The following is a 12,293-nucleotide window of genomic DNA, read 5'->3' on the forward strand; positions in this document are numbered from 1 at the left end:
CCTCAGGGGCACCACCCACCTCTTTGAGACAAAGTCCCTCTTCATCAGCCCGAAACTCACCAGTTAGGCTAGTCAGCTTGGCCAGTGAGGCCCAGGGATGCTCTGGTCTCTGCCTTTTCAGCCTTAGGGTTACAAGTGCATGCCCCCATGCCTGTCATTTTCACGTGCTCTGGGGATCAGACTCTATCATCATGCTTGTAAAGGCAAACGTTTTGCCTTCTGAGCCATCTGCCCAGCCCTCAGTCAGCAGCTCTTTTCTTCAGCAACACCTCCTAAACACCTACTGTGTGGCAAACACTGTGCTCTCCTACTGGAGTTAAGCTAAAAAGCAACTCGAGAACTCTAGGTGGATGCCAGGAACTATTTTTGAAATGAACAATCTACTATCATTTACTCATTAACTTCTTTGACATAGACTAGGACAGATTTTATATTTCTATAGAGCTTCTATTGTTTGAAGCCTTCTGTAGAGGTGTTGTGTGTTCCTAAATATCCCATAAGCTGGGATATAACCTAAAGCAGAGGCTCCCGAAGAGGCTCCTCTCCCTTGGAGATACTTGGCCATGTCTGATTAGTTTATCACACTGAGGAGGAAGAGTGAGCCTCGCACCTAACAGGTAGAGCCAGGCACCATAGAGTACATAAGATAACTGCTGCAGGAAAGAACAGCAGGGCCCAAATGGAGGGACTCAAGCCCGGAGAGCAGGCACGAAGGTGAATCGCTGGCCTTCCACATCCTGGCAGCCCTTCTTCAGCCCAAGAGACTGCTTTTCTCATTCTGTGTAGGGAAGTTCTGTAGTTCTATACAAACTTTAACTTTTAAAGGAATGGGGTTTTTCCCCACTTTAAAAAAAAAAGTGGGGAAAAAAGAGGGTCGGGGGATGTACTTCAGTGGTAGAGTGCTTGCCTAGCAAGCCCGAGGCCTTGGGTTTGATCCCTAGCACCCCAAAAGGTGAAGACTTGCAGTAGGATAGCTCTCCATGTATGTGCAAGTACATGTTCATGTTTGTGTATGTGCAGGTATGTTTGCATGCAGGTTTGTGTGCATTTTGTGCATGCAGGGACATGTGCACATACGTACACACGCATTCATGCTGATGCCAGAGATGTCTTTATTCTTTCCTCGTTTGTGAGTCAGGGTCTCTCACTGTACTAGAGCCAATTCAGCTTAGCTGCCTGGTCAGCAAGCATCAGAAATCCTGTCTGCCTCCCCAGCAGTGAGATTGCAAGGGTGTACCACCACACCCTACTTTTACATGGGTGCTGTGGATCCGAATTCAGGTTCTCAGGCTTATACACCAAACACTTTACTAGCTAAGCTATTTCCCTGGCCCCTTAAACAATAACTCTTTGCATTCTGTATAATAATTAAGCCAGATTAGAGCAGCACAGAGAGGGAATAGAGCCTCAATCTTGCGTCGTGGGAATCTGTGCCCACCACCCTTACAACATTTGCAAAGTCATATTGACGGGACTTTTTTATGTCTTTCTGTTTAGACCAATGACTGGCAACTTTTTTTTAAGAGCCAGATTATAAATATGTTAGTCTTTGTGGACCAGACTATCTGTGTTACTCCCCAGCTCTACTGTTATGACCCCCAGACAGCCATGAACAATAAGTAAGTAACGGGGATGTTTGTGTTCAGTCTCTATTTACAAACACAGAGGTTGGGCCAGATCTGGCAGGAAGATCAGTTGTTTGTTAATTCGGGTTCGACTCTAAGCAGGAGCCATGTCTGGTTCCTCTTCATGGCTGTCCTCCTGTGCCTAACGTCACATTGGTCCTCTCCTGTGATTCACTCACGAAACTTGCTGAATGATACTGAGGGCCAAGGGTACAAGCACACCTTCGAGAACATTTTAATGAAAATAGCACTGGGAGAGAGAGCAATCCAATATTTCCCAGGGTGTTCAACCATTTCCCTGTGTTGAACACTAAGGCTGACTCCAGTGTTTTTAGTATTGATAATAACACCCTGATGAAGCCCTATCGTTCTGAAATTGTTGGCCTCGTTTCTTATCATTTCCTTTGCATAAATTCTTAGAATAAGAATGCGATACTTGGAGCAGCGTTGATTGCTACACTGCTTTCCAAGGAGGTGGCGTTCATCTACATTCCCCACAGTGATGCGGGAGAGGGGTTTATCACATGCGGAAGACTTCTTTCAACAGAATGGCATCCATAAAAGTTTTGGCCTCCATATATATTTCCACAAATTAGCTCACCATAGATGCAAGAAAATTGGTGTTAGCGCCAAATCATTTTAATATTCTCCCACACTGCTGTAATGGCTTGCTTATTATGGTTCCATGTTTCGCTTCTCAGGGTCGCCTAGCCAGCCCACTGAGGTTGCCCTGCCACGTGTGCTTGTGAAACACGTGAGAGCACCTGCTTCCCATTAGGGAGTTGGAACCCTCCCGCCACCATCTGTATGCCTGGCACCACCCTCCCTGCCACAATGGACACAGCCTCCTCCCTGTGAAATGTACCACCAAATATGTCATCCAGATTGCTCGTTTCCCTCAGGAAATCTCATTTAGGTTAATTTTGGCACACAATTGAGGGTAATTCTTGAGCAATTTCTCATATGATGGCTTGCAACCTGTAAAATTTTCCTACAATGTGTTGCAAGAGAAATTGCTGGGAAAATGGTGTGAACATCTGATACTTGTCCAATCACCTTTGTAACCGCGAGCTAGATCTCTTTTGAGTGGCAGTCCATGGTGCAGTGCAGAAAACACAGAACAGAGGTGGCAGGGTGGGAAGCAGATGTTCGCTCTGGCTGTCTCTGGTTGTCTGAACAGTAAGCACAGAGGAGCTGGGTAAGCAGTTGTCTTTGAGGTGCACTATTATGCCCTTTCCTTGGCTTTTTATCACTTTCTGAATTTGTCCAAATGAAGAAGAAAGTATTTCTACTTGAGGGGTGTTATAGAAGTATGGATGCGTCCTCTGGTTACATGATAATGAGATTTACTTAAAATGGATCAATATCAGGCATAATCAAATCTACAAAACCAATGATAACAAAACCCAGCATTCCCTGAGAGGTGGCTTGCCACCTCATTCTGCCTGTTTTCTCATTTGGTCCTGCCAGCAGCCTGAAGAAGACACTATTACAGCAGCATCTCCAGTCACAAATACAAAAGAATCCAAAAGCCAGCTCAACAGGCATGTCCAAAGAGCCAGGATTCATAAGCACAGAGGCGGGACAGGACCCATGTCTGGACTCCCATGCTCATCTTAAGCACACTGATGGCACTTTGCTGGGGCCTCCCAAAGAGTTTGGGAGTGAGCCACCAATTTGGAGTCTTCCCCGTTAGACATGAGTTAGTCAGCTTCTTGATACACAAGCCAGAGTTTCGTCCACTGTTCCTAGATATCTCAGGACAGGATTGTTTCCAGCATGCTGTAGTGGAGTAGCCTGGCCATCGTCTTACATTAAGTCAGAGTCAAAGCCAGGACTTTGTCCCTGGCCTCCTCATTCCAACTGCTTTTCCTGCTAGGTGGCATCAACCACACTTAACAATTACATGGCAGTGTTCTTGGAGAGACATTTCCTAGTTTGGTCTCTCTTGCTGTGATAAAACACTCTAGCTACAGGCAGCTGAGGAGGAGGAAAGGGCTTGTTTTATACTACACTTCCAGATCTCAGTCTGTTGTGGAGGGAAGTCAAGGCACGAACTCACTGCAGGAACCTGAAGCAGAGACATAAAGGAACGGCGCACTCAACAGTTTGCTCAGTGGCCTGTGCTTAACGAAGAGTTCTTTGTATAACCCAGCACTACCTGCCCTAGGAATGGTGTTGCTCACAGTGGGCTGGGCCCTCCTACATCTGGTAATGATCAAGAAAATCCCTGACAGGCATGCCCACAGGCCAGCTGATCTAAGCAAGTCCACAATGAGGCTTCTCTCACATGACTCTAAGCTATGTCAAGTTGACAATTAAGGTTAACCAGGACAGGGGGAATCAGCTGTTTTAAAGAAAGAAACATTTCACATACGATAGTGTTTCACAGAACTACACACTCCAAGAAGTGTATATAACTAATGACAAGCTTCAAATGCAGTCTGCTCTTTAGTTAGCGGCACAGTGCTGATGCCAGTGGTACCCAGGGCTCTGACGACGCATAGTGAGATTCAAGCATTAGGGAAATCTGGGTAGAAGGTCAACAAAACTCCCTGTAGTGTTTTTACAACTCCTTTTGAGTCTAAGTATTTCAAAATAAATAGAAAGCTCTTACAATAAGAAATTAATATAATAGGAAGACAAACTAGAATGTTTATTCATTTGCTCCGTGTAGAGTAGAATGTTCAAACAACCAGTATGGGAGAGACACATCATGCAGTTGGTCCTTCGCAAGACTAGAAAACAGGCACATCTGAGTCACCTCTGGGCTGAGCTCTGTCCAGGATTCTACAGTGACATCACCTTGAACTTGTTCTGTGTGCTTGATCACTGCCACCATCCGCTCTTCAGCAACACTGTCGCCTTCAGCACGTCCGCTGACCCTTTGGTCTCTAATCCGTACATCAAAGTTTTAAAAACATGCTCTTTGGTTTCGAACCATACAGCTGACAACACAACTTTACCCAGGCATTTGACTGCTTTCTCTAAGTCTTAGCTCCCTAAAGTTTACTGCAATCCATGGGCTGCTTTTAAGATAAAATGAGAAAAATGGATTTATATTCTAGTAAAAACTCTGTGAGTATTAGACATTACAAAGTTGAAAACAAATGGGGGAGGGGGTTAAATCTTCTTTCTCCTTCTACTGGTCTGTCTGTCATAGCATTCTGTTCATTTTACATCTGAATGTCCCTCAGCCCCTACACCCTACTTCAAGCTGGGATATTGAAGCACCCCCTAGTCTCCATGAACCCAATTTTCAGTTTCTAAAAGAGATTTGATCCTGTCCTGGGGGAACATAAAAAATACAGATAGTCCTTGTTACCTAATAATTTCTGATAATCTGTGTCTCTGTATCAAGTAATCCCTGAAAAACCAATTCCTCCCCCAGAGGTAAGACCTCAGTCTGATTCAACTGGGCACTTTCCAAGTGACTTGCCTGGCGTGGTCCCCAGTGACATCATCAATAAAATATACATTCATATGGTTAGATCATCCTGACCAACACTTCTTGCCCCTTGAGACCTAGTCCAAAGGTCGTGTTTTCAGTCAACCAAATTGTCCTTCATTGTATCACTGATCTTCAGTATAGTCCTGTCAGGAAACAGGGCCTCTGTCATATAAATAAGTTTTCTGTGGCTTCAACTGGGAATGAAGGTCTTGGATCCACACTGTCCACGCAGTCCTCACTCTAGGGTTCCTGCTGCATGAAGTGGGTCGCAGTTTGTACGACTCCATGGCAAATTCCTCTCTCTAAAGGCTGGGGAGCCACTAGAACATGAGAAAGAAGTTCCAGTGGCTTCTTTTCATGTCAGGAAAGGGTCACCCACCCTTTGTTTTGATTTCTGTCTTGAGAAGTAAGCCACACTAAGAGTCCAGGGTGCACTCTGAGAAGACAGGGTGTCACTGTCAGCTCTTGGCACTGTGTGTGTAGCTACTCCCTTCACCGAAGCCAGTCTCCAAGCTGTGTGGACATCTGCTGGGAATATTTCAGTGGCAAAGACTCGATCCATCCACAGTGACTGAGCCGTGCAGGAAATCAGGTGGAGATCCAGCCAATAGTGTCTAACTCAAAAGAGCAAGCGACATTTTGCCTGTCTGTGGTTGTCTAAAGCAGTGTGTGTTATATAGTTTCCAATGGAAAATCCTGTTCTGACTGCATTTCAGGACAGAGGGCTGAAGTAATGCAGAGTCCATATTCTCCAAGATGAACTTCTACAAGAGTTCCCCTTGTTCGTTCCTGAAATACTCTCCATTCTCTATCTCCAAGAGTATTTCTAAGAGAGCTTTCTAGACTGCCTGCTCTCCATCTCTAGGTAGGACCCGCTCCACACGGCAGCCAACACTATTGTCCTCAAAACACATCTTGAATATGACCCTCTACTTCTTTATACATCTGGTAGTCGTTGCTTCCTTAGATTGAAATTCTAATGCTTTCCCCTGGAGAGTCTATCTGATACTCTGACCCCTCGCTACAACCCGATCCTGTAGACCCTGTACTATAATTTAAATATAAAATTTCTCCCATAGGTACACATGTTTGAACACTAGGTCTCCAACTGGTTGTAATAGTCTGGGGGGCTTTTGAATCTTTGTGAGTTGGAACCTAGATAGAGAAAGTGGTCAATAGGGAATGGGCTCTGAGGCTGTCACCTCCAGCCCATTCTCTCTGCTTCCTGGTTGTCACCACGATCAAGCAGCAATCATACACTTCCCTACCATGAACTCCACCATGGTGAGCTGTACCCCCTCAAACCATTGGGTCTAAATAGATTCTGCCCTCTTTAAGTTGCCTCTGCCGGGTGATCTACCTCCTTGTATGCATTTGCTTTGTTTGTTCCTTCTTCTCTGCCTTTGCGCATGTGTCCCCTCTACTTAAGATGAGTTTAGGGCTAGCCAGAATGGACCAACGGTTGTAGAGAGAGGGGCTCTTGAGCTCTATCTAGGACTCATCAGCTTAGTTATATTTTAGTGCAGTGATAAACACCAAGGCATCTTATAGAAGAGCGCTTTAAGGGCTTACAATTCTGGAGGGATAAGACTCCCTGATAGCGGAGCATGGGGCATCAGGCACCGCTGAGAGCCAACAGCTCAGACTCCAAGCAAGAGGCAGAGAACACATTGGGAATGGTACAAGTCTTCTGAAAACTCAAAGTGACTTACTTCCTCCAAACAGACCCTGCTTCCTCATCCTCCCCAAACAGCCACCAACTGAGTACCAAATATTCAAATGCCTGAGACTGACAGGGGATATCTCACTCAAACTACCACTCTGTCTGTCTCTTACCCATCCATAGTCATCAATTTAGGTAGACTCTTAGTTTTGGTGGAGCAGGATCTATTGTCTCTTTCTTAAAGTTTATTTTTATTTTATGTGTATACCTGTTTACCCACATGCATTTATGTAGATAAACCACATGTGTATAGTGTCTATGGAGGCCAGAAGAGGACATCAGATGGCCTGGAACTGAAGTCACAGATAGTAGTGAGCCTTCACGTAGGTAATGGGAACCAAACCTAGGGCCTCTTCAAGAGCAACCAGTGTTCTTAACCAGGGAGCCATCTTTCCATTCCCAGGGTTTCTGTCTTCTAGGAACCCTGGCGTTGGAAGTATTGCCTTGTTTCAAAGCAAGGGAGAATGCAAGACAGTGAGGGTGTGGCTCTCATTTTCCTTACTTTTCTGCTAAAGTGTTCAGGGGGTACAGGCAAGACATTTTTAAGGGTGAAGAAAGACATAGCAAACATGACATTTTGAAAGGCTAATTGGATACGGATGGACGTATTGAGATTCCGTCCGTTATTGTCAGAAATAATGTCTTACAGAGAAGCTGTTGTAGAGAGAGCAGTGCTATTGATGGACTCATGGCACTCGGGAATATGGAAGCAGGAAGGCGGAAGAACAGTGCCTGCAGAATGATGTCAGTCAAAGCGAAGGAACAAAACTAAACACCTCTGATGTGAGAGCTGACCCCGCCCACAGGATTCGACCCGTAGGACCCATGTGGATAGACCCATGGTTACTTAATGCAATCAGATGTGAACTGGGAGGGGTCTGCTGACCACTCTGCCCCTGAGATGTGATCTCATGTTTGCTATTAGGTTCAAGAATCAAAACAAGCTTGTGAGTCAGGGAACATACGTCTCGAGTTTTAGAATACCATTCCCATTTCATCCTCTGCAACCCCAGAGCCCCTGGGTAATCCTGTAATCCTAATATTTCATCATCCAAACTACATTCTGCTTGTTTCCTTCTGCCCATGGAGGAGATGTGACAGAATTCTCTGCCCAGACCACAAGTCCCAGTTTTGAATTCAGGAAACAGGATCATGAGCCCTACGGAGCCAGCTTGGGCAGTGGGAGAAAGACTCCAATCAAGATCATTACGTTTTGTTCCAAAGCTTTATTTTCTTAATGCAAAACAAAATTATAGATAATGGGAAATAAAGATAAAGCAGGAAAAAAACTGGGTAATGGGATCGGATTAGGGGGCAGATTCAGGTTAGTCAGGAGTTTCCATAAACAAGATTGACTGACTGTCGGGTAAAGTCTCCGGTAGAAGCTTGCCATGGGGCCTGCGGGTACTTGGGGCGTTGACCTTCTGGGAAGCACCTCGGAGTAACAAGCAAGCGTGCTTGTGCTCAGGTCTCCAGAACCACAGTTACCAGTGGAGCCTTGGTGGGGCTCAAGCTCTTACTTCCCGTGAAACTGGGCTAGGAAACAGCACTTTGGGGCAGGGGTGGGGGGCGTTGCTTTGTCACGTGGTGGAAGGATCTACAATGTAGAACAGACTTGGCGGCCAACCTCAGTTTTAAGTGGGGTATTTACTGTGGTTCCAAAGAGATTTAAGAAGTTCCCAGCATGGGGCATTCATGACCCTCCTGTAGTCTGCAGGGAAGGACTGCAAAACAGTATCACTGTCCAATTATATAAATATCAAACTCTACCTCCTTCTTATTCATTTTCTTCTGATCAACTATCTGAACCAAATATACTCTTGAATGGATCTGTCTTGTTTATTGTGTGGGGCTTCCGTCCTACCCCTGGAGGGTATATTTCACGAGTAGCTAAAAAGGAAGGCTCTTACACAGAGTAGGTGCTATGTGCATAGCTGTTGAATGAAGGAATGTATGGACTTTTAAAAATGTGTGTGTATATAGACATGTGGGTATGTGGCCTGTTGAGGCCAGAGGTCAGCATTGACAATTGTCCTCTATGGCGCTATGTCTTTCTCTTTAAGATGCTACAGAAACTGTCTCTCACTGATTGGCTAGACTAGGACCTCCCTCCACACAGGAGCGCCCTGCCTCCGCCTTGCAGTGCTGGGATCATAGGCATTCACTGCCGTGCCTGGATTTTTGCGTGAGTGCCGAACTTCATACTCAGGCTTGCGTAGCCAGCGCTTTGCCACCCTGAGCCATTTCCTCGGCCTCAGAACCGAGGGCAGGAGGAGGGTCAGTCTGAAGCCAGTAGATCTCCTGCCAGCCATCCGCTCTCAATCCTCCCTCCCAGACGCTGCTGATCATTCTACAAATTTTCTCTCTTTATGCAGAGCATTGGCTGTGACGACTTCCTGGGCTCCGACAAGGTCGTGGACAAGTGTGGGGTGTGCGGAGGTGACAACACGGGCTGCCAGGTGGTGTCGGGAGTGTTCAAGCATGCCCTCACCAGCCTGGGCTACCACCGCGTCGTCGAGATTCCCCAAGGAGCCACGAAAATTAACATTACAGAGATGCACAAGAGCAACAACTATTTGGGTGAGAGTTTCATTTCTCCTCTCCATACACACCTGCACACACACACACACACACACACACACGCACGCACACACGCACGGAACGTGTTTCTACAGGTGGTGTGAGAGTTCATTTCTCCTCTCCACACACACATGGGACGGGTCACTACAGGTGGTGAATTGTCTCCAATGGTGAAGTGATCGCTGTGGTGGCCAGACATCCCAGGACACACAGAAAGTGCCACTGGGGTCTTCCTGACCTGCCGTTTGGGATAGAGTGTGTGTGTGGCGGGGGTGCAGGTCTGCCCAAAAACTAAATGGCTAATGTCTATATATTTACACCAGGCTTTACTCGAGAAAAACCTGGTTATGAAATGGGCAAGAGACTCCTTTGAGCTGGGAGGAGTTTTTTGTCAGGGAGGGAGAGAGGAGGAGTCTTGGTTCTCTTGGGGTCTGGGGACAGGGATGCTGAGGACTCCTCCCAGATAGTCACTCCATGGAGGTCTAAAGCGAAGGCAGTCCTTGCCTTCGCTCTCTTTTGTCTGCTGGGGGAGCGGGCCCCTGCAGGTCTTCTGCACTGCTGTGGACCCCACAGCGGTCATCTCAGCCAGCGCCATCTGCATTTAGCCCATTTTCCTGCAGGCGAGAGAGCCTTGCTGGTGCCGTCTTCTAGAATCTGGGATATTTGAGTATCTGCTACTGTGCAGCGTCACAAGGATGGGTGTTTACCAGTTTCTAATTCAGATAAGCATGTATAAATCAGTGAAGGAAGATTATAGGGGTGCCTGTTTTGTTTTCTGAGACAGGGTCTTGATCTGTAGCCCAGGCTGGCCTGTAAATCGTAATGTAATCCAGGCTGGTCTTCCTCCTACATGCGGGATGACAGTCATAAGCCACCAAGCCTGGCCTAGGGTGTCATGTCTTCAAACACTTAATGAGCAGCAATAGACATTTTCTTTGTAATTATTCAATAATTTTATTGAACAGAACCTGTCTAGAACAAATCTATGCCAGGAAACATACTTATGGCTTTTCCTGTATAAAATCCCAAAACACTCTGAGAATATCCCACAAGCTATTCCCAGCCTCAGTTTACAAATTAAAACAGACATATAGGGGTCAGAGAACTTGCCACAGTCATACAACAAGGAAGAAGCAGAGCTTGGATTTAAACCAAGGAAAGGGAGCTCAGGCACAGAAGTCTAACATAAGATAATACCCATGGGCCTCCTCTTCTCTACCACTGATCGTGTGGCAGTCAGTGTCTACCAGAGGTTTTTGACATACCATTCATTTTGTCATTGTTTGTGGTGGTGGTGGTCTACGTGTGTGTGTGTGTGTGTGCGTGTGTGTGTACACGCATGATTACACATACCCGTGAAGGCTAGAGGCCAGCCTCAGGTGTCATTCCCCAGGTGCCAGCACCTTGCTTTCGAGCTTTCTAGCCTGGAGTTTGCAGAGTAAGCTAGACTGATTGGCTAGTGAGCCTTGAGGGTCTGCCTGCTTCCACGTCCCCAGCACTGGGGTTACACACATGAGCCATTGTACCTGCTTTTTTATGTTGGTTCTAAGAATCAAACTCAGGTCCTAACATCTGTACAGTGAACATTTTAAAATGACTGCGCCATCTCTCCAGAAATCATTTTACACCTGTCCCATCCCTACCTCCTCAAAAGCAGCCCAGACTAACTTGACTTAGTTTGATTGTCTGGGGTAGAAAAGGATGGCAGATGTCTCTGAGGCAAGCCCAGTTAAAGCAGAAAACTGTTACGTTTTCTCTGGCAAATCCAGGAGCCTCCAAAGTGGCAGGAAGCTAAGTTCCCCTGTGAGCGGTTTGTGTCATTTCACATCTTAAATGATGATCTCTGTGTTTCCGCCTTTCTCTGGTGCTTTTATAAGATCCCATCTCCACACACATCCTGCCTCCTACAGTGGGAAATGTTCCTCGGGGGTTATTTGAAGTGTGGTTGTGTTTAGACACAATGGAAAACAACGCCAGTTTTTATTAGCTTTATGTTGTTTTCCGGAAATGTTCCCTCGCTATCGCTGGTCCCATTTTGTAATCAGTTTCAGGCTCCTTAAAGATACAATGGACATTCTTTGTGAACATCCACGGGGTATCTGAGTGGAAACCGACCAGACCCTTGCTCTTGCCATCCAGAGTATAGAATTTTGTCCTAAGACTTAAGAAGAGAACAGATACATGAAGGAAGGTGATTGACAAGTGTTCCTTCCTTTTGTCTCAGGGAGTTTGTCAGGGTATAAAACTTAATGGAAGATGATGGGGAGGTGACTCAGTGTGTAAGCATAGGGACTGGGGTTCAGATCCCCCAAATCCAGGCCAAGTCGGCATGGTGTGCTAGCTCTGTAATCCAGCTAAGCCCCAGCACTCATTCCTGAGGCAGAGACGCAGCTCCAAGTTCACCAGGAGACCCTGCCTCAGGAAATAAAAGCATAAGCTGATGAAGAGTCAAACTCTGTTACCGATATGCACACAGCCTCATGTGCATTAACATGCATACAGACGCACAGACACACACAAACATGGGATAGAAATCTCCCCTTTCCGTGAGAAGAATGAAGAGAAAGCAAGGGAGAAAGGAAGTATCAAGAGTCCACAGGAGAGTGACTCGGGACGTCCCTGTTGACTCCTTGTGCCCAGAAACCAGCGGAATCTTGACAAAGGCCTCATTTGCGAGTGCTACAGGCTGGTGTGTCGGCAAGGAGAGGGGAGCAGGAGCAGGCTTTGGGGAAGGGGGCTCCAGGAGTCATGAACGCAAGCTTCCAGCCATAGCATTGATGTCACCCAGAATGTTCTAGATTTTCCTTCTGTCCTTAAAACTCAGGATACAATTCGCACACCATAGACTTCATCCCTTTTGACAGCCCAGTGGCCGGATGGTCTTTTTATTATCCCAGGCCTTCTTTACCCGACT

General features: G+C 46.3%; 1 protein-coding gene across 2 annotated transcripts in view; it reads left to right on the top strand.

The window, feature by feature from the left end:
• Positions 1–12,293, top strand: part of LOC121466073 (thrombospondin type-1 domain-containing protein 4) — a 182,728-nt gene that overhangs the window by 86,155 nt on the left and 84,280 nt on the right. For both annotated transcript variants that reach the window (XM_041679589.1, XM_041679590.1), the window contains exon 2: positions 9,175–9,379. In XM_041679589.1, the coding sequence (XP_041535523.1) occupies positions 9,175–9,379 (205 nt within the window). The remainder of the gene's footprint in view (positions 1–9,174; positions 9,380–12,293) is intronic.

The sequence above is a fragment of the Microtus oregoni genome, unplaced genomic scaffold (assembly GCF_018167655.1).
Source record: "Microtus oregoni isolate MIOR12 unplaced genomic scaffold, Mior012 000032F_ref0000030, whole genome shotgun sequence".
In the NCBI taxonomy this organism is placed as follows: Eukaryota; Metazoa; Chordata; class Mammalia; order Rodentia; family Cricetidae; genus Microtus; species Microtus oregoni.